The sequence below is a fragment of the Megascapheus bottae genome, chromosome 14 (assembly GCF_031878675.1).
Source record: "Megascapheus bottae isolate mThoBot1 chromosome 14, mThoBot2.hap1, whole genome shotgun sequence".
NCBI lineage: Eukaryota > Metazoa > Chordata > Mammalia > Rodentia > Geomyidae > Megascapheus > Megascapheus bottae.
Window position 1 is genome coordinate 3,453,944 of NC_143522.1, and position 21,341 is coordinate 3,475,284.

Here is a 21,341-nt window from a genome sequence, read left to right on the forward strand (position 1 = left end):
GTAGCTAGGATTAGAAACGTGAACCACCAGCACTTTGCTCCAGTATTTTTTAGGAGAGGTGCCATAGCTATTATATCTACAAGATGGGCAGCGATCCCACCATTGCTCTAAGCTTTACATCATGTAGTGGGAAGATCTCCTTTCATCAAACCACATGAAAAGATGATGTTAGTGCCAATCAGTCTTCTATTCGAAAGTGCCAAAGAGGCCAAGTGGATATGGTACGAATCAAGCAGTTAAACTCCAACATCCCTAGTGGAGGTGGGTGATAATGGGCAAACCCCAGTAGTCAAAGAAAGAGGATCTGAGGAGTTGCTGTTTGTGAAGAGGGGAATGGCAGGTGACACCATACAGAGATGATGCAACTGAAGGGACAAGACTGGTAGCATGGGCAGCTGAGAAGCTGAGGGAGTAACATGTAGGGACTTGTCTTGTTTGAGGAAGAATGAAGGAAGCAGACTGGAGTGGAGTAGGAGACCCATCCTGCTGAATTCTTAAAGATGTGTCGACACTATGTGAATTAATGCACCTTCTATCTGGCAAATATCATGTAACCCTTTTACTAATTACAATAAAAAATTTAAAAAAAGAAAAAAAAAAGAAATCCTGACTTTGGCCCTTCCTAAGTCTATCCCAGCTTCCATCTTCCATGGCTTCTCTAGAGACAAGTTCATCGTTCCTGTGGCAAGGGTCAGCCTTTCAGAGGTCATTCGGGACTTCTCTGTTTTTTGGTTGCTGTCTTATTGTCCCTGTGTTCAGATACAACCAGCAAACCATTCTTTACTGGATTCCTGAAATTGCCTCCTGTGGGTAACCTGCCTTGCGTCTTACAGATGGGGTAGGAAGAATAAGCTTAGTAAAGCAGGAGCTGGGATATGTCTCACCTACATTCAGGTCCCTCTTTTTCTTAAGCTTGAGCAGCAGCATGTATGAAATCATGGCAAATAGAAGCCATAGGAAAGGTGCTACACTGGAACGCTTAGTAGTGGAAACACATTTCTTACCCCCCAGATCCTGTGCTTTGTGATGGGGGGGCACTTATTGAAAGGAATGAAGGAGCCAGTGTGATGGAACATTGAAGGTGACATATCTTCTTCATCAGCTACTTATTGAGCACCATTATATGTCAGAAATGTGCACTGGGAGGTTTATAAGCCACAGTTCCTATGCACTAGGATATAAGAAATGGATATGGAATGAGAATTTAATGGGCTAGCAGGCAGTACAGTGGTACCACAGCAGCAGAGTCTGTAGAAGCACAAGGATGCGGGTAACCCTCCCCCAAAAGGAAGGAAGTAGTTGTCTCTTAGAAAGCAGAGCCTGGTAAGTCACCTATCAATCCTACCTAGAATTTCTGGCCTTAAAGAGATGTATATGGTTTGATTAGGATACAGCTGCCCATTAGTGTGCAGAATATTTGATGCCCCCCTTTTTGTGGTTCTTTGTTTGAATTCAGGGCCTCATGTTGGCTAAGCAGACACTCTACTACTTGAGCCACTCTGCTGAACTCTTTTGGTGTTGTTGATTTTCAAGTTAGGCTCTTGCTTTATTGCCCAGTGTGGCCTGGACTATAAGTCAATTTGTGTGTCTCTTTGTCACTGGGATGACACGTGTACACCATCACATCCAGCAATTGGATGAGAAGGAGTTTCATGAAATCTTTTATGCCAAGCTCACCCTGCATCACCATCCTCTGATTTCTACTACTCAAGTAGCTAGGATTTCAGACTTGAGCCACTACATCTGGCGATGTCTTTTACAGCCTTTATTTGCTGGCTTCCTAGTAAGACATTTTAGGAAATTACCTCAGATAGTAAAAAGAAAGAAGCAAAGCCCATTGTACTTGCTTGTAGTGGCAGAGATGATGTGTTGGGAAAACTGGCTAGCTTACTGCACCTTGGCAATGCCCATTCCACCACTCAGTAAGAATCAGCACCCCCTTCTGCCGTGTCCCCACCCCTCACCCTTGCCTGGTATGAAAGGTAGTGAGTGTTGAGGGGAAGCAGGACCATGACAGCAAACATGGGCTTTCTTCTGCACTCACCTGTTGCCCGCTAAGTCACTGAAATATACAGATTTTTCTTTGTTGGCTCCTTTAGGAAAATGGTTGAGAAAGTGCTCATTTTTAATGTAATTGATTTCCTCAGGAGACACCATTTAGCATCTGGCATTTACCTAATAACCTTGAGAAGGAGAACTTGGGGCAAATGTTCTGTGCTGATCCATGTCTGGAGGTCATTCCTTTTATTGCAGAGACAAAATGCCTCCTATTTTGCCACATTCATTAAAAGGGTGCAGAGAACCGAAACAAAACTGGAGCCTGGAGTGGATGGGCTCCATAGAAACACTCGGCACAAATCACACAGGAGGGAATTTTAGAATGTATTAAATTTATTATGAGCTCTCTGTGGATCTGAGGAGGTTTGATTTACACTCGTAATCACATCTTTGTCCAATTGTCTTGAGAGAGGAAGTATTGAATGGAGACAGCTCTTGGAATAAATATGTCAGCTAATAATGCAGGGCTCTCACCCATGGCTGTATTCTGCAGTACATTGTCATTCACACCAAGTGCCCATTAGTAATCTTTGGCAGTCATCGAGATTGGGTCACAATTTCACCAAACATAATATCGGCTTTCTCTCCGAGAGAGGAATGTGGCATGGGCCAATGGATTCTTTGTGTTCTTCCCCTCCAGAGTGGAGAGTCTTCGCTCAGCCCATCTGCGGTTTCTCACAGTGATAGTGCTTCATCCACGCAGTCCCTAGCTCATGGAGGGACGCCAGAGCTCTTGGTGGGGCTGTCTTACAATGCCACAACAGGCCGATTATCTGTGGAAATGATCAAAGGCACCCATTTCCGAAACCTCGCTGTGAACCGAGCTCCTAGTAAGTGCATGTGTGTGCTGCCCTAGCTGTGCTCCCTCCAGAGGCAAGTGGAAAGCCATGCTTGCCTTCCTCTTCTTTCATTTTTTTTTCTGGTAAAAATGGTCTTGGTATGGCTTAGGCAAGTTTTCACAAAGCAATACCTTTGGGGGTTCTTAACGATTTTTTTTAAAAATTTAAATAGAAGGAAGGTTTCCATGAGAACTAGCTGCATCTTGATGTGAAATAGACTGGCCTGTGAATCTGTGTCCTTTAAGGGAAAGTAGTGATGTCACTTCAGAAATACAACATGTATCAACAACTACAATCTGACCATTTGTTCCGGGCCCTCAATTTGACAATGCGTCCTCCCCCACTTCGGAGGGAGGTAGATCTGGGACAGGATTTCTGGTTCTATGGTGAGCTGGATGTTCATACCCTTCCCTCATAGTGCTGTTTTGGAACGGTCATAAGAGGATGTATGTAGAGGATATAGTAGAGTGTCCAACACATAATGAGCACACGAGAAGTGTTTCTGGTTATGATGGTGAAGGAACCAGATCGATGGCAATATAGGATGATCTCAGCAGGTGAGAAAGAAAAAGTTCAAGATAGCCCCCATGCCTATAAACCAGGGGTCAGGAAGGCACAGTCAGATAGCTACAGTCACCAGCTACCTCAACAGTCTGTCAGCCTAGGTGGTTGGAAACGGAACATTGAATAAAATACTGCTGTTTAAAACCAGCTCACCTTTTGCTTATCATAAACAATGCTTGAAATAAAGACAGAGAGGTAAAGTCTGTTTCACTTCTGCCTTTTGGACTTCATGCAAAGACCACTAATCCAAGGGATATAATTTGTAACTAGAATGCTAGATGCAACATGTTGTTAAGTTCTAGCTTATTATGAATGTGAATGACTAGGAATAGACTGGAAGAGGAAGAGGCCTGCCAACCATAGGCCCCAAAGTCTTAGTAAGAGAAGGATGAGTACAATGTGGCATGAGAGAACCAATGGTCCCATCAGAGAATGATGAAGACAGGAGATGACACAGATAGGGCCTTTTCAAGTCTAAGGTGGGCATCTGTCCTTTGTTTGTTGGGTGGCAGCCATATAAGGGAGGACAAGAGGGTGGTGAGAAGAGCCAAGACTGCCAAGCGGAGGTGAGTATTCAAGGTCTGCTGTTGACAAAGCTGTCAATTTCCAAACCTCTCCAGATCTCAGTTTCTTTATCTACGAAATAGAGAAACATGATACATACTTTATTGTCAACAGTGACAATATAAATAAAAGCTGTTATGTTGCGATTGGTTCCATTGTATGTTTCTAAATTTCTATCTAAAAGAAAATAAGCCAAAGAGGAAATTCTTATAGTGAAAAAAAGCAAGCCCCAATTTAGAATTGGGTTTAATGAGTCAGTATGGCATAAAGTACATGACTGGCCATAGATGCAGTGCATCTATGCAGTTGCAATTTAACCTAAACTGTAACTGACATGGTATATATTTTTTTTGCCACCAAAGTTATTAGAAAACAGTGGTATTGTGAGGCTATTAATTAAACTAAAAATCCAGTAGTGAAGACAAAAGTTTTCTTGTCTCTATGAAATGCTGGCATTTGAGGAAAAGCCAGTTTAATTTGGAAAGGCTGAAAAAGAGTTCCTCTGTGGAGTTTCTGAAAGGGACTTCATGGTATTTTTCAAAGGCTTCAGATGTTGATGGTGTTGGGTCTTCATTGTGGTCCTAGCACTACTGTGATCGTTCTTAGGCAAGCTTAGGATCCAGTTTTAGTTTGTGTATGGAAGAGAGCATGAGTTTCTTTTGAGGTAACTAAGCCAAGTTAGAGGAAAAGGGAGAAGAAGGAAAGAAAATGGGAGGCAGGAGATGAATAGGAGGGAAGGAGCTCTCGGCTTTACTCTGCTGCCCACATTAGATACCTGGGCAAGGCATTGTAATAACCTGGCAGGCTTAGCTGCCAAGTTGCTTTTGTTTCTGTAAACATGCTTAATCTGCTGACCACCTTCTAGTGGTGGGGACCACCTGCCTGTGGTCCCATCCTGATAGTTACTGACTACAGGGCACATGTCATGCAGTGACTATCACCTGTGTGGTGTTTACCTTTAAAAGCCCAGCCCCGCGGAAGGCTGGGACTGATCTCTATCAGCAGCCAATATGCTGCTATTAAACTGACTCCTAGCCCCTTTCACTGAGTGCTGGTGGGTGACTATTGCTGGAGGGGGTTCCCCCCCAATGACTAGAATATTATAGCATCACAGCCAGAGCTCTGCCTCAGAGGCTCTGAAACCCATGTAAGCTAGCATCACAGAATACTGTGGTTGAGCCTCTCTGCTCCTCTATGAAACAGACAGAGACCCTGCCTTTTAGGGGTAGGTGGTGATGTTGGAAATGCTATAGACAAGTGAGAAGGAAAACGGACTGAATATGACTACTGGAAACTTCTCCCTGCACTATTGCTAAGGTGTTGAGACAAAGGCTAAGATTTTTAGAAGAATGTTCAGCTTCAGAATATATCATAAAACAACAACAAAAATAACTTTCAACCTGCCAGTTTGACCCAACCAGATACTTGTGCTGACATTTTAAATAGAGGAATTAAATAGCCAGTGAAGTTCTTTTTCTTTTATTAGGATCTTAGAAGAAACAAGCCACTGGGATATGAGTCCCACTTTGCATCTCTCTGTCAACTTCTGTGGCAAAAGACTTGCAGGAGAATGGTCAGCAGGAGCAGGTTGTAGAATGACTAATAGGGACCAGTGCTAGACATGTGTCCTCACCAGCAGCAGGACCAACTAGACCAGCCAGGCGGTACAACTAGACCTTCCTACCAAATGGCTAACTCTAGAAAGGCTGATGCGGAGAGAGAGGATATATTTGTTCTCAGTGAATGTGTAAAATGGAATACCACCTTGGGAGAAGGCCTGGGTGTGACTTGCACAATTCAACATGCACTAAGAATCAAGCCATTGCATTCTTAGCATGTCAAAGAGCACTGACAGCAGCTTCGTTCATGGTAAAGGCAAGTGTTCGGATCCCTAGAACAGTGAATAAATGCATAAAGGCATACTGACTAATGGTATACTAGTCGTCAATAAAAGGAAGAAAAACTGAGCTCAGGTTTTCAACTAAATGTGTCAAAACGTCCTGAGTACCTACTATGTGATATGAGATTGATATGAAGTTCTACAACAAGCAGAAATAATTGATATTGGGTTAAAAACAAAGGAGAATCTCCTTTAGAATGATATGGGTGCCAGGACATACTACACAGGATGTAAGGTAACGTTCTGGGGTGAGGGAAGTAGTCTATATCTTGATTGGGTGTGGGATAAAGGAAAGTATGTAACTACCTGTTGGTTGTTATTAAGCCTTGTTCATTTCATCATATGTAAATTTAACCTTAAAAACTCTAAAATATTGAACTATAGTTAATGAAATGCATGGCTTGATAATGTTTAGGATGAATAGCAATGCTAGTTATCACTTAAATGGACAGAAAGATGTTCAGGTATATGAAAAACAAACAAAAGGAAAGATTCAAGGTAACTTTCCATTTCTATGTATTTGGAAATTGTAATTCTAAAATAAGGGGAAAAATAAACTTGCCTGTTCTGGAGACAGTGAGCTGGGCCAAGTAGATTTAAAAATAGAGATGGGGCCTCCATGGGTAGACATAAAGACATGAATACTTTCTTGTGTGTGTGTGTGTGTGTGTGTGTGTGTGTGTGTGTGTGTGTGATGCATGTAAACATGCATTCATATATACATGCCAGTCTTGAGGCTTGAACTCAGGGCCTGAGTGCTGTCCCTAAACTTTTGTGTTCAAGGCTAGTGCTCTACCACTTGAGCTACAGCCTTACTTTTAGCTTTTTTTGGTAGTTTATAGGGAATAAGAGTCTCATGTAAAAAAAACAAAACAAAACAAAACAAAACAACAACAACAAAAACGACTCTCACGAACTTTCCTACCCAGGCTGGCTTCAAACCTGATCTTCAGATTTCAGCCTCTAAGTAGCTAAGATTACAGGTATGAGGTACCAGCTCCTGACTTAGAAACATACTTTAAATAAACATTAGGACATTTCAGGACTTGATACTATTCTTCTGGAGTCACTCTGAAGAAGATAGTTGAGGAAGATCCATGGTACTCCCTAATTCATCTGTCTGTCTGTCTGTCTGTCTGTCTGTCTGTCTGTCTGTCTGTCTGTCTATCCATCTACCCATCTATCTATCTATCTATCTATCTATCTATCTATCTATCTATCTATCATCTATTGTCTTTTGGTGAAAATTTCCATTTATAATGTGTGGTATTGTTTGGAATCATAGAACTGAGCTGTTTGAAAAGTACTAAAACTAGCTCATAAAGTCTGTCCATAAACATATTTAAATAAAACAGCAATCCTAACTAACCTTAGCCTAATGCCAAATAATGAAGTACCCCACATCATTCCAGTCTCTTTCAAGGAAATATCTCATTTAGTTCATGCTGTTAGTGTTCAGTTATGTTGTTAGTGTTATTAAGATGATAATAGACGAGTGTAAAAATCTGTTGAGCAAAGAAGTCCTCAGGTTCTTTATATGGATTATTGCCTAGGAGAAAAGTAGTTTGTAGTGACTAGTAGCCATCTGAAATCCAGATAGGCATTTACAAATGTTTTTGGAAAAATTATCATTAAGAAACCTTTAGTTGGTAGTTATCCTACTCCTATTTTACGCGTGGCCTCTGCATTTGATTTAACCTCTTTGAATTTCATTCCTTTTGGTATTAAATGAGATTAACAAGGGAAAGATAGATTCACATGCTTTTTTTTTTTAAAGCTTCTATCTGCATGTTTCCTTCTCCATCTTCATCTTCGCTGTGCCTAATTCTACAAAGTGTTGCTGCATTGTGTACACATGTGTATATATCCACATATATAATGGTCCTTGTCAAAAGCTATCATTAAGATGTCCCCTCTGGTTAGAAGCAGCACAGCCCCCAGCTTCTCAGCATGTGCACGATTAGCCACACGTGATAATTACAGCCCAAATGATAATACTTAACAGCAGCAGCCTATTAACCTTGTTAGGCACTCACAATAGTAGAGACTAGAGGAAAGAAAAACAAAAAAAAAGCATAGCAATCTGCCTGATGTTTCATGTGAAGAGCAAGTGGGGTGCTAAGAGTACTCAACAAATGGAGTGCAGGGAAAAAGGAAAACAAAAACCCAGTCAGCATGAACACATATGGGACACAGGACCTTCTTTAAATATCTGGAACCAATGTTTAGTTAATTAACTCCAGTGCATTAGTCCACTCAAAATTCAGACCAGTTTGTGTGAAGATGTAGATGTGGCACGAGCTTATTAAGGGATAAATGATATTGTATGACAGTTCTTTATGTACATCAATGGAATTCTTCCAACGATCAAATTAGACAGAAACTCACAAGAACAATAGGATAAAAGATAGTTACTATGGTATATGAATTGTGTCTGGCATATTTAAACATCATAGTGACATACAGGGGAAGCAGAACAGATTCCTAATGGTAATGGTCCAACTTAGAGGAAAACAAGACAATAATATCAACATCTTGAGAAAGGAATATTCAACTTAGCAGTTCCTTCTTCTCTGAGAGAAAGAAAAAGAAAATGATTTTCTACAAAACTTGAGAGGGCATATCACGGAATGAACTACTAAATAATGTAGAAAGAAAGAAATTGGAATTAGAAGGAAATGAGAGGAAGCAAGAAGAAATAAAGAAATTGGCAGACATGTGAGTAAACATAAGCCTGGGTGGATTGTGTTCAACGAAAACAGGAATGATAGTAAAAATGACTAATCTTGGGAGGAAAACAGCATGGTGGAAATAAAGTCTAGGCAGATACATGAAGGACTGGATAAAAATCAGAGAGTTCTAAGATTTTCATTTGCTGAAGAAGAGGGTAGAAAGCCAGGCATGGTAGTACTTGTCTGTAATCCCAGCACTCCAAAAATTGGGTGAGTGTGGGGCCAGCCTAGGCTAATAGTGAGATCCCATTTCAAAACATAAAAATGAAATAAGAGGACAGTAGAAACTATCACGTGTGGTCAAATGATCATTTTTAAAGGATATTTTACTCTATCTTTAAATGGTTGTTCTAACGAGTTACCATTTCACAAAGTGGTTCATGAATACAATGTATCTTGATCAACAGTACCGCTTTCATCATTCCCAGCCATCCTCTTAAATTATTTTTTATAAGAATGCCAAGATCATTCTCTCTCTCTCTCTCTCTCTCTCTCTCTCTCTCTCTCTCTCTCTCTCTCTCTCTCTCCCTCCCTCCCTCCCTCCCTCCCTCCCTCCTTCCCTCCCTCCCTCCTTCCCTCCCTCCTTCTCGCTCCCCCTTCTCTCTCCCCCTTCTCTCCATATATATATATATATATATATATATTTAATTTACTGGGAATACTTCCTACCATGATGTTAAAGAATGAAGTCAAGTCCATATCTGAAATCATCTACAGAAACCAACTTAAAAATGAATGAAATACCACAATGTAAGACCTAAAATATTAATCCCTTTGAAGCACACATAGAGCAAAATCATCATGACACTGAATTAGGGAATGATGCCAAAGTAATAGAGAACCAAATAAAAGGTAGGGTAACTTGACCTTGCAAAAGCTAAGAAACTTTGCTCATCCAAAGATAACTGCAGCATCCGCAGGCAACCAAAAGATGTAGGAAATCTATACAAAACATCTATCTGACATGAGGTTAATTCCCAGAACATATAAAGTCAGTAATTCTTTCTGACAGCAGCATAGAATTCCATTGTGTACAAATACCACATCTTGTTGATCCAGTCATCAACTGAGGGACATCTAGGTTGGTTCCATATCTTTGCTATGGTGAATAGTGCTGCAATGAACATTGTTGTGCTGGTGGATTTAGTATGTCCTTGTTTCTGGATGATTGGGTAAATGCCAAGTAGTGGAATTGCTGGGTCATAGGGGAGTTCTATGTTTAGCCTTTTGAGGCACTGCCATACTGCTTTCCATAGTGGTTGAACGAGTTTGCACTCCCACCAACAGTGTAGTAGTGATCCCTCCTGGCCACATCCTCTCCAGCATGTTATTAGTTTTCTTGATCCTGGCCATTCTAACTGGAGTGAGGTGGAATCTTAGCGTTGTTTTGATTTGCGTTTCTTTTATGACCAGAGATGTTGAGCATTTCTTCATGTGTCTATAGGCCATTTTTGTTTCTTCTTCAGAGAAGACTCTCTTTAAGTCTTTGGCCCATCTTTTAATGGGATGGTTGTTACTTTGGAGATTAGTTTTGGATTGATTCAATTTTTTGAGCTGTTGATCTATTTTAGATATGAGGCCTTTGTCTGTTGTATGGTTGGTGAAGATCTTCTCCCACTCTGTAGGCTTCCTAATTAGTTTACTAGCTATGTCCTTTGCCATACAAAAGCTCTGCAGTTGGAATTCTATGCTGCTGTCAGAAAGAATGACATTGCCCCATTTGTTAGGAAATGGAAAGACTTAGAAAAAATCATATTAAGTGAAGTAAGCCAGACTCAAAGGAACTTAGGCTCAATGGTTTCCCTCATTTGTCATAATCAATAGAAACCTTGGGCTCTCCTAGCAGAGATTTGCAATTTGATACAAAAGGCCATATAGTAGGACACTAAATGAAAGTATCTCTAGGATATAGAAACATAAGCCATATAATGAATGATTGTTGTTCTTAAGGTACTATGTTATCTTTCATCTCTTTTGCTGTCCCTTGGTTATCTCATATTGTTACAGTATCTCACTTTGTTACCTGATATATCGGATATATTTGTATTTGGTTATTTGAAATTGGATAGGGAAGGGGGGAAAACAAGATGAGGGGTGGGGGTGGGGGGAGGGAAATGGGGACCAAGACATGTGAAAGGGTATCAATGTATTGGAATTAATGCACCATCTATCTGGTAAATATCATGTAACCCTTCTATTAATTATAATAAAAATATATGAAAAAAATAAAGTCAGTAATTACCTAAACAATATGGTTTTGAAATGAGTACAGAACTTGAATATACATTTCTTCAAAGAAGATAGACAGATGGCCATCAAGAATATGAAAATGTGTTTAACTTCCCTAGTTACCAGAGAAATGCAAATCATCATTAACTGTGATAGGGTTATTCCTCATGGGATTTGTGATAGCTTCTATTTAACATGCCACAGTGAACACATCAACTAGTCAGGAGTGCTGAGACTGAGGTTCAAAGTCAGCATGGATTAGAAAGTTTATCTCCAATTACTAGAAAAAAGCTGGAAGTAGAGCTGTGGCTCAAGTGATTGAACCCCAGCCTAGAGAAAAAAAGATAAGTGACAGTACTCAAGCCCCAATATCTGAACACACACACACACACACACACACACACACACACACACACACTAGCAACTGTTGGTGAAGTTATTGAGACATTGAGACTCTTCTGCATTGAGAGCGGGAATATAGAATGGTGCTAAGAAAAACATTCTTCAAAACAATTCAAATTTACCATATGTTGAAGCCATTCCATATATGAGTAAGCACCGAAAAGAACTGAAGGGCTCTTGAGCTGTTTGTACAACCATGCTCACAGACACCCATGGGTAACAGTAGTGAACACAGAAACATCTTAAAGATCTACAGGGAGGTGCATGGATAAGCAAAGTGTGGATTCTACGTACAAAGATTTATATTCAGTCTTAAAAAGTAGGAAATTCTGACATATGCTAAAATATGCTTAAACCTGGAAGACATTAAACTGAATTAAAATAAGCCAGTTGAAAAAAGATCTTACATGACTGCTCTTAGATGAGACACATATAAAAATCAAAGGTTGAGGGTGGTGACTAGTTAGCAGGGCAGTAAGGTAATGAGTACATTTACTTTTGAACAGTGTCACCCCTCACTTGTTTTCTCCTCTACTTCCCTTTGCTCCTCAATTTGTAATATTCATTTTCGACATAGTGTCTAATGAGTATCACTGTTACATTGGTTCACACTTGTCGCATAGTTTCTGTGAGTACTCATTACCTTACTGATGTATCTGTAACCCCACTGTACATCACCTTTACAATAAATAAAAATAAGAAATAAGGTACATGTTAAATCTTAATCTAACTTTCAAATCAATGCAATTAGTGAGACTAAAAATGTATAACCCAATAGAAAACAGATAACATATTTCATTAACTTAAAAAAATTATCCTTAAGTAATTGTACACAGGGGTTTCAGTTCAACCAGACAACATATTTTAAAAGCATAGAGAATGCCGAGCAATTATTGTTAACTAAAACAGGAAATATAAATCAAAATGTCATAATATACCAGTAGTCATTATGTCATGATATGTTAATAGTCATAATAAATATAAAGGGACAAATGGTACACTTACCTAATGCCAGATAATTGGGAAACGAAGATAGGAAGACAAATCCCCTGACTGCTCTGGGAGTAAAGGGGTAACCCCATCTGAAAAAGTATCAAAAAGCAAAAGAACTGAAGCTTTTGCTCAACCATAGGAATGCTTGTCTACCAGGAACAAAGCCCTGAGTTCAAGTCTTAGTGCCACAACGGGAAAGGTTTAAATGATTATTTCTTTCCTCCTCCCCATTGTTCCGCGACCCCTTCACATAGTCTGTAGTTTATATGTCTACCTTTATAATATATAAGGGAAAATAAAGCCGTTATTTGCTAACAAATTGGGCTTGGCTTAGGAACTGCAAAAATGCTTTAGCATTTGGAAAATCTAGTCAAATTCACATATTTACTACTTAATGAGAAAACATGATTATTTCAATAGATGCAAATACCCTTTGATTAAAAAATGGTTTGCAGGTGGGGCCCAGTGGCTCATGCCTGTAATCCTAGCTACTCAGGAGGCTGAGATCTGAGGATTGCTGCTCAAAGCCAGCCTGGGCTCTAAAGACCAAGATGGTGAGCCTCTTATCTCCAATTAACCACTAGAAAACTGGAAGTGGCGCCGTGGCTCAAGGGATAGGGTGGTAGCTTTGAGCTGAAGAGTGCCCAGGCCCAGAGTTCAAGGCCCATGACTGACCAAAAAAAAGATGGTTTGTGGGGAAAATTATTATCTCTGTAGATGCAGATAGAATCTTTTGATAAAATGCACCATTCATTAGTGATAAAAATAACTCTTAGCAGATGTGTGGTAGACGATGTGTCAATGTGGACCAAGCTAGAATGCTTTGACAAATAGACCTTGCTTTCTCAGTGGTTTAGCACAGCTAAAGCTCTTCCTAGCACAGTCCAGATGGAATCCTGGGAGTTTCCTCTAAAGCTCTGACTAAGGCCTACAGGCTCTTTGCATTTCCGGAGATAAAAATAGTATTTTATTGCCCTAGGAGGGTAAAAGACAGCCTGGGGCATCTCTTGCTTGAGTAGGAGAGGTTTGAAAGTAGCTGATTGAAGAAGACAGTACTTTGCAAATTCAGAATTCAGTCAAATCTACTGGAAGGCCACACTCCTATTTTGCTATTTAATCTGAATTAATTACCTCAGTATTTACCTAGGGAGGGTTAGCAGTACACCTTCGTTGCTCAAAGGCTAAAATGTTTATCTCTTACTGTTCCAAGGTCTGGGAAACAATCAACTTTCAAATTATTTTTAGATCCAAATTTCTGTATTTCTCTCTTTTTTTAAAGTAAGGTGAAGACTTTATTTTTAGATTTATAAAAGAACACAAAATATCATAAGGAGATCCTTTACCATATTTGTTACCAAAATTGAATAGTTATATAGAAATATAAAGCTAATGCAATACTATTAGACAATGCTATATCCAAACATTCAGAATATGAATAGTCTCTCTGTGTTGTTTAGACAATCTGTAGACACAAACTTCATACATCTTTCAGCTTACCCATATCAGACATCAGTTATTGCATTGTAGTTTTCTTTTATTTTCCTTGCACATTTGTTAGTTCTGTGCCAAGCTTACTCCCCACTACTGATCCCAAATTAAGCCAATAATTCCAAATACACCAAGAATTGTCCTCCCCCATTAATTTATCTAGAGCAGTAATAGCATTAGTTTATCTAGGCATGTGTTCTTCCCTTGTGAGTTATAGCAGGTGGCAGATTTACCATCCTACAGTGTGGATTATAAATTCATCTCCATCTTATCTTCTGATATTAGTTTCTTCGTGAACTGGAACCTAACTTGTAGGCCATTTCTTATTCTTATTATTGAATGATAGCAGCATTTTAGTCTAGATAACTATTCCAAATCAGATGTCATCAGGAAAGTAGAAAACATACTAGGTATATGTGTCAGAAGTTGTTTGATGTTGAGTTTCATCAGTGGAAGCTGGAGCAGTGAAGAGAGGAAGTTCAGGCGTCAAGGGAATGAGCTTGTGTACAAAGGAGGCTTTATTCCCATGAGGATGCTGAGCATGGTGGACAAAAATCCTCCATGGTAATGCAGTAAGGCCAGTACAGGGCCAGAACTGACTGTAGACAGTTGTGGCAACTTTTCTATTTTCTTCTCTCATGAAAGTACATCTCATTCATAGAGTCTGAAGACACTTACTGGAAAGAGATTTAGCTTACATACTGTATGCACCACTGAGTACTATGTTGTTTCTTTGAAAAAAAAAAACAAAACCAATGCCTTCTGAGTTCTGAATGACTTAGCTTGTGTTGTGTTAAGCTGGGGATTGTACGCCATTGTGAGTATTTTGGTACACGTAGCATCTTCCTTTACCATGAGACAAGCAACCAGTGAAGCCAAGGACAGGACTGTCAAAAGGATCATGAGCCCTTAAGCTTTTGGGCAATGGCTCCATGCTCTGAAGCTCTCTGAATTGTCATCAGAAAATACAATACTGCTCAGTATTATTTTATAGCCACTATTATCAATTTCCAGAGAATTAAGTCAACACTCATTTAAGATAGATATACCTGAACTCTTTTTTTATCTACAGTTTTTTTTATTGTAATTGATAGAAGGGTTACATTATATTTGCCAGATAGAAGGTGCATGACTTCACAAACATTGATACCCCTTCTCATGTTTTTTTCCCATTTCCCTCCCCCTACCCCTCATCTCATTTTGTTTTCCCTCCTTCCCTATCCTATTTCAAATAAACAAACATATATACAATATACCAGCTAACAAGGTAAGATACTGTAACAGTATGAGAATAACCAAGGAACAATAAAAGAGATGAGAAATAACATAGTACATTAAGCACATCACATATTACATAGCTCTTGTTTCCATATCCTGGAGGTCCTTTTATTTATCTTCATCCTATATGATCTTTTTAAAAAAATTTTAATATTCTTTTGCTCATATATTTTTATTTTAATTAATAGAAGGATTACATTATATTCACCAGATAGAAGGTATATTACTTCACAAATATTGATACCCTTTCTCATGTCATATACCTGAACTCTTTATCCATCATTCTTACTGGCACTTTCATCAGAGTTGGACTGAGCCCCCCCCCCAAAAAAAAAAAAAAACAACAATCCCAGTCACATTCCTCAAGTATTCATTAATAGTAAGATTTCTTGGACAGGCCTCAGCTAAGAGCATTAAGAAGTAATCACACGGCCAGTGTTGATAGAAGCTTCCCTTTGGAACTAGACAGTCTGCCACATTTTCTACCCTTTGGTCAGGACTGGATTGTTCCTAAAATTATTTTCCCTCTGTGCCTTCCACATACAATCCAACCTCCATGTAATGGTGGTTTGTAGTAACTGGCCTTTCTCAGCCACAGAAAATGATCTTGTGACAGGAGAAAGCTTGAAACTGCACTTGATGAAATGAGCATGACTTAGTTTGCAAAAGGAACTCAATCCTTCCTGGCATGGCAGCAGAACTGGTTGGTGCCTGGATTGCACTCCTCTTGAAGGAGAACGAGTGGCTGAATCGTGGAGGCAAGGCAGGCACACTCCCCCATTGTCAGTTTTCTGACAGCTTTTCCTGTGGAACAGTTTGAAGAGTGGAGAGCCCTGTTTCTGAGACAGAGAAGTGTTTTCACACCTGAAGTGTAATTTCACACCTTGTGTTTCTCAGCAGATAAGTGCATAAAATAACACATCAAACCGGAATAGAAAAAGATCAACATACAAAGAAAACCGCAGGTTGTAATTTGTTTCCTGCCTTACAATGCTTTTGGAGAGAACAGAAAATTACAGAGATCTGGCTTTATACTTTAAAAAGTTTGACTGGTGGTTAGGTGGGGAAGTAAGCTGTAAATACTAATCAACTTTCAGCCTCCAGTGAACAGAACATACAGAATGATGGGAAAATATCTTGACATTTAGGGGTGTGTGTGTGTGTGTGTGTGTGTGTGTGTGTGTGTGTGTGTGTGTGTTCATGTACTAAAGGCCTTGGAGCTGTCTCTTAGTTTTTTACCTTAAGGTTGGCACTTCATCATTTGATCCACATCTTTACTCCTGGCCTTTTGGTGATTAAAGATAAGAGTGTCACAAACTTTTCTGCTCAGGCAGGTTTTGAATCATGATTCCCATAATTTAGCTTTTTGAGTAGCTAGGATTATAAGAGTAAGCCACCTATGCCTGACATATTTAGATTTTTCTTTAATAGAATAGTATACATCGAAGTGAAGACTAAAAAATACATTTAAAAGCTAAGACATGATGAAACTACTGATTTTCATAAAATATAATTGAGGAGACAATTTTCTTTGCAACAATCAGGAATTTTAGCAACAGCAGATTATATTGGTAAAATATAGATTATTTTCCTTTCTATAACTACTAAAATAATATGATGTTAATCACAGTACTGATACAGGGATTAGAAAATGAGTTTGAAAACTTAAGACAGGAAGAAAATCAAATAAATAGAGTTGCCTGAACGATCTTGCATATTCCTTCCAATAAATATTAATCAAGGTCCAGGAGTTTGGCCTAATGGTAAAGTGCTTGCCTAGCATGCATGAAAACCTGGGTTCAATTCCTCGGTACCACATATATACAGAAAAAGCTAGAAATGATACATTGACTCAAGTGGTAGAGCTCAAGCCTTGAGAAAGCCCAAGGGCTCAGGCCCTGAGTTCAAGCCCCAGGACTGGCAAAAAAAAAGTATTAATCAATAGGCCAGTTATGTGTTAAGGGGACCAATAATCAAAACAGTCTTTTTGTTACTGGAGAGCAAACAGGTTATTTGCAGGTGAGTCAGACAATGCTACAAGGATGGTAAGTGCTGAAATGAGATGCAAGGGCCCGGGGAGCATGCGTGAAAGGGGAAGGAGACCAAGTGGGAGAGGAAGACATGAGATGGTCCAAGGAACGTGCAGAAACTGAGACTCGTTTGTACACAGCACCAAACAGTAATATGATTGTGAAAAGGAAAAGAGAGAGAAATGTCCATGTGTGTCTTGTTTTATAAATAAATCGTGAATGGAGATCCATGCGTGTCCACAGACACCATGGCATATAGGAACACAGGGGTTCTAATGAATGTCAGCAACGAGCCTGATTGTGAGCTGCATGAAATGCTAAGGTAACAACTCTCTCCCTTATCTCCACCCAGCCCAGTACTGGGGCTTGAACCCCAGGCTTGCTCACTCACTATCTCTTAGTTTTTCTTAATTTAAGGCTAATGCACAAGCACTTGAGTCACAGCTCCACTTCCAGCTGTTTTGGCAATCAATTGGAAATGAGTCTTATAGATTTTTCCTGCCCGGGCTGCCTTTGAACCATAATCCTCAGATATCAGCCTTTTGAGTAGCTAGGAGTACAGGCAGGAACCATTGGCACCTGGCTGGATGTAGTTCCTTCTCTTAAATAGCTCAGGTAGATGTATTGGTCCAATGGGTAAGGACTCAGTGCAAGGACCCTGATGAGGATGTCAGAAGGAGAAAGTTGTAATCCTTGTAAATAAATAGTACTGCTAAACTAACAAAACAAAACACACTGGATGTTTTCTCTCACCCTCCTCTCTTATTTTCTTTTTTTCTGGCCATAGATACATATGGAAAACTCTTTCTTCTTAACTCTGTGGGCCAAGAGATGTCCCGCTGCAAGACGTCCATTCGGCGTGGCCAGCCCAATCCCGTGTACAAGGAGACCTTTGTTTTCCAGGTGGCCCTCTTCCAGCTTTCTGATGTCACCTTGATGATTTCCATTTATAACAGGCGTGCTATGAAGCGGAAAGAGATGATTGGCTGGGTTGCTTTGGGCCAGAACAGCAGTGGAGAGGAGGAACGGGATCACTGGGAAGAAATGAAGGAAATCAAAGGCCAGCAGATCTGCAGATGGCATACATTGCTGGAATCCTAGGTGTGCCAACCAGCATTTGTGTGTTGCATATACCCGAATCACGGGCATGGCTGACTATTGACTATGTATATCATGCCAAGCTTCCTGGGCTTGCAAAGTGAGATCTTATAAACCCTGGGACATTGAGTGGGAGCGTTGGGTTTCTCAAGGACTGAATTTGGTCTTAAACATTACAATTTAAAAAAAAAGACACACAGCCAAGCGTACAATATGGGGAAACTTACTATAAGTTGAGACCACTGAAAATGAGATAATTTGTGCTAATAGATGACTGAGTTTTCATTCACACTGTGGGATAAAGCTTTCCCTGCTGTCTCTGTTTGTTTGGAGAGTAACCTAAGATTTCGAGGGAGCTGTTAATTTGCAATCAGTTAGGTGTATGAGTCAGAGATTTCTGAGTACAAAAAATACAGAAGCAGATCAGATACGAAGTCTCATGGAAAGATGTAAAAATAATCTATAGTCCTTTATTCCACATTTTTCTCTGCTAAACTCTATTTGCCTAAAAAGCAATATTGCTGTGGGCCAGTGGCTCACACTTGCACTCCTGGTTAATCACGAGGCTGAGCTCTTTTTTCTTCTTTTTTTTTCCCCCCTTTCTCTTTCTTTCTCCTTCCTTCCTTCCTTCCTTCCTGCCTGCCTGCCTGCCTGCCTGCCTGCCTTCCTTTTCCCCCCTCCCTCCCCTTTCTTCCTTTTTTTCTGGTTTGACCAGGACTCCCAACATGGTAACTGCTGCTTTTGCTCATTGGCTAGTGCTCTACCAACTGAGCCATGCTTCTAATCCCAAGGTGGCTGAGTTCTGAGGATGGCAGTTTAAAAAAGGCAGGAAAGCCCACGAAACTCTTATTTCCAGTTAACCACCAAAAATGTTAGAAGTGGAGGTGTGGCTCAAGTGGTAAAGTGAGCAGAAGAAGTTAAGGGACAGTGCTAAGGCCCCAAGTTCAAGTTCAAACCCTATACCAGCACGTGTGTGCACATGTGTGCACATGCACACACACATACACACACAGTCAATATTATCAATTTGTGCTTCCAAAATAAATTAATCTCACATCTGTATTATGGTTTCTATGCGACTTGGTAGGATGAATTATTTTGAAGCTGGAAAACAGTCTCAAAACTACCTTTGTAATATTGTATCCTTTTGAGATATAAGGTTTCAAACTTGTAACCTTTAAGGTTTTTATGCTGTTTCTCAACTAATAAAAAATTTTAAAGACTGAGAAGAAAACAAAAAATATGTAAGTATGGATTTATTAATTTTTCTGTAGCTGTTATTCTTTTGGGTAACCCTTTTCTAAAATTGATCAGATATGCTCATGTATACATTTTCAATGTTCTGTTGCATGTAACCACATCCATTTTGTGCAGTATTTTCCATCAATTGTTAGAGCACAGTTAATGGCACACAGTAGGCTTTTAATAAATGTGTATTTGATTGAATCTTGGAAATGAGTGTATGAACACCTGTGAGTGAAGAGATAGTTCTTGCTTGTAAGGGATGACACTAAGTTTGTTGCTGTTTTTATATTTTGAGTATTAGAAGTGCCGACTGATGCTGCTGTCATTTTTCATTGAATTTACGGCAACATATAATAGCCACTACTTGCATTCTGGGCACATGCTGTTTATTCGCAACACTGATCTTATATGATTGTAAGCCTGGAATTTTACTCATGAGTGACTTCTACATATTTATGCAATACATGTTTATTGTCTTGATTCCTAGATCTCTGCTCTTAATTCCAATTATTTTAAGTTGGCAGTCATTAAAAAGGAGGTGGGGAGGGATATACATTTAACCCCGTGCCCGGTGTCATAGCTTTACTGAGCAATTACTGAGTCACTTATTTTTAGCTTTTCTGTTTCATTGTTGACTTTTCTCCCCATCTGTGGGAAGAGTGATAGCTCAGTGATGGATATATACAGTCAGAAATGCAGAACTCCTCTTCGCCTCTGCATTTTGACAAATTGTAAGCGTAGGCTGTAACACTGGAAGAACATATTTATTTCTTGCCGAGTGTAATGGTAATCCTGATAAAATCAGACTAGAGCTTGGGATCCCACTACTATGATGTTAGGGTTCAATCTTTGATAGAAATGATTTCATGTGGGAGAATCAGGATTTTTCACAAGAAAGTATTATCTTCACTTCTCCTCAGGCCCTGAACATTTCGTGCATACTGCTGTTCAGTTATTGGGCCATTGGGAAAAAAAACACACTCCTTTGGGGGTGTTTGTCCCCTACTTACTTGGGGAGACCTCAATGTTCTTCTAGGGTGAGACCCATCAAGTGCTGAGTGGGCTGTGGATTGGCTCTGCCATTGCGTAGAAAATTGAGTGTGATTGATTAGGTAGTAGCACAGAGAATTGACTTTCCCCATCCCTGATTCTCTTTATGCCTTGTGTGTAGGGGGAGTGGAGAGCAGCTCGTTATGCCCTCCTTTCAGCAGCAGCATAATAGCGGCATTCATTTGAAAATTAACATTTGAAAACAAATCTGTCTATACTGTACAGACAGCCCTGGGCTTGCCTCAGTGTCTTTTCCTGCTCTGTGTGTAGCTTGCAGCCATTGTTTTCCAGGGATCACCTCCTATACTTCCTTTTCTGCTTCTTTGACCCAACCCAGTTTTAAGGTTTTTCTGTTGGGAGCATGAAGAGAAACTAGTGTTTTCCACCTGCTTTTCTCATAGTTGATCTGTGAGGTACTTGACAGGAATGTGTACTATTTTAAGGGGAAAGTGCCTGAAAAGCGTTTTTCTTTTCATTATTTGTGTAATTTTCCTTTGCGGTTGCTGTTTACCATATAGAAAGCATGCATATCCCGAATTTACAGTGGCAGTCACCCTCCTCCGACTGCATAAACACAAAATTCTAAAGACTAGAAGCATTAACCTAGGAAACTGGCTTTTTTTTTTTTTAAATCTTGATTTGAATTTCTAGTTTAGCAAGATATTTTGATGTTTTTTGGTATGTGTGCACTTAAACTCCCTGATTTTCTTGGCAAAGTCTAGACACAAATGTCTCTCTCATGTGTTTTCCCCTCCCCCCACCCACACTGTAGCTTTTACAACTCCATTTGCTTTCCAAAAGAGTTATGAAAGAGAACCAACTGGTTCTTGCGATGTGCGAGGTGTTTTTGCCTGTCCTGTTACTGATGGTT

The 21,341-nt window shown here is 39.7% G+C and overlaps 1 protein-coding gene across 2 annotated transcripts in view; it reads left to right on the plus strand.

Annotated features, from left to right (window-relative positions):
* Syt16 (synaptotagmin 16) overlaps window positions 1-18,532 on the plus strand; it is a 204,189-nt gene extending 185,657 nt beyond the window's left edge. For both annotated transcript variants that reach the window (XM_090344242.1, XM_090344241.1), the window contains 2 exons: window positions 2,699-2,888; window positions 17,865-18,532. In XM_090344242.1, coding sequence (XP_090200368.1) covers window positions 2,699-2,888; window positions 17,865-18,178 — 504 coding nt within the window. In that variant the 3' untranslated portion in view covers window positions 18,179-18,532. The remainder of the gene's footprint in view (window positions 1-2,698; window positions 2,889-17,864) is intronic.
* Window positions 18,533-21,341: the final 2,809 nt, after the last annotated feature.